This window comes from Temnothorax curvispinosus, unplaced genomic scaffold (assembly GCF_003070985.1).
Source record: "Temnothorax curvispinosus isolate PA1 unplaced genomic scaffold, ASM307098v1 QBEX01005482.1, whole genome shotgun sequence".
Taxonomy (NCBI): Eukaryota; Metazoa; Arthropoda; class Insecta; order Hymenoptera; family Formicidae; genus Temnothorax; species Temnothorax curvispinosus.
In genome coordinates, this window is record NW_020215262.1 from 23,816 (window position 1) to 25,601 (window position 1,786).

General features: G+C 33.0%; 1 protein-coding gene across 1 annotated transcript in view; it reads left to right on the top strand.

Annotated features, from left to right (window-relative positions):
- The window catches only part of LOC112454881 (intraflagellar transport protein 80 homolog), a gene marked incomplete at its 5' end in the record, with an annotated part of 105,899 nt that overhangs the window by 22,772 nt on the left and 81,341 nt on the right, over positions 1-1,786 (top strand). Inside the window, 2 exons of the mRNA XM_025016509.1 lie at positions 610-720; positions 781-959. Coding sequence (XP_024872277.1) covers positions 610-720; positions 781-959 — 290 coding nt within the window. The remainder of the gene's footprint in view (positions 1-609; positions 721-780; positions 960-1,786) is intronic.

The following is a 1,786-nucleotide window of genomic DNA, read 5'->3' on the forward strand; positions in this document are numbered from 1 at the left end:
TCTCACGCACACCGGAAACGGAAGTCCCCGATTGTTTTCTATGTTACTGGCCTATATATGTCCTTATATACACAAGGATATAAACAAGGATAGACAAGGTTATGATACACACACATACGCACGAATCGTAGTATATACTATACTCTTATATTAGACTCCTAATTTCGATTTGGAGTATTCGACAATGTTCTTTCGTGTATTTCAACCCCAGGGAACTTGTTTTCAATGTTCGTACAAACTGCAACTGTTATATGAAGTACATGTTATGATGAGTTGATAGCTTGTTTACAACTTGAGACGCCATGTTGAGATAAAAATAGGTAAAGAAATTTGTAAATCTGTAATTATTTCTGGTTTTTTATCTAAAAAAGAGTTCCCTGGAATCATTGATATATATGTACTGCAATTGTGGAGGAGCATTTTCAATTCTGTCAAATTAATGCGAAGAAAGACTTACGAAAATGGTAATTTTGTCGGTAATACAGACGGCTATAAGATTTTCTTAATAAAAAAAAACTGATTATATGAAAAGATCGTTTTTTTCCTTTTACTAACCTTTTCGAAAAATCATATCGGTGGAAAAATTTTTATAATAAGTTCAATTTCTAGGAAAATACCATTTGGTTAATAAAAATGGTCGTATTGAAAAGAGTATCGATGCCCACAAAGGTGCGACCACAGTAGGTAGATGGAGTTTTGATGGTTCTGCATTATTGACAGGTACGACATTATCTTATTGTTATTAATTCATTGTTTCAAAATATATAATGTTGATTGTAGCTGGTGAGGATGGGTTAATCAAGATCTGGTCTCGCAGTGGTATGCTTCGATCTACATTAGTAAAAGCAAGCCTTCCTATATTAACATCAAGCTGGAGTCCTGACTGTTCAATGATATTATATTCCCAGGGTGGAAATTTACTCCTTCAGTCATTTAATTCTAACTCCAAACCATACAAGGTATGTTAAACATTTTCTTGTTTTACTTTATATATTATATTATAGTTATAGATTATTGTAGAAAATGTTGGTTCCTTTGCAATAAATTCTCAATGATGGTTATACTTCGTTTATTAGTGGACTGTATAATTAAGTTTTTTCGTCGTTCTACTGCGATCACTCAACGATCGCAAATCATATTATATGTATCGTATTAATTGTACTGTAAGACTGTGTCTCTCTGACCGCTTGTTGACTATTTATAAATTCAAGTCATACCTCTACTGAACGTCATTCCTACCTAGTTGTTCGTTCAAACGAATTTCAAAACGATATCGTCACGTACATCAATTATCGCTCGCTTTCACGATTGTCTTACATTAATCTTATACAAAGATGTATTATATTATACTAGCTGGTTACCCGGGTTTCGCCCCGGAAGACATATGTAATAAGACACGCAAATAGTCTCTCTCTCTCTCTCTCTCTTTCTCAAATGCTATAAATTGAAAAATATTACTTTTTTATCGACTGAAGTTCAATTCTGTCGTATACAATTTGAGATTCACTCAATTATTTCCTAAAAAATTAGAAAAATTTCGTAACCGATTTCCAAAAAGATACCGGTTCCCAAAAAAATCGGTAACGAAAAACTACAGTTCATAGCACTTCACGGGAAATTCTACCCCTGTTTTATATACAATTCTTTATAATTCGATCAATTATTTCCCGAAAATTTCGAAACTTCTGATACCGATTCCCAAAAAGATCGGTAACGAAAAATTATGTACTTTATAGCACTCTCCGGGAAATTCTACCCCTACTTTGTATGTACAATTCTTTGAGAT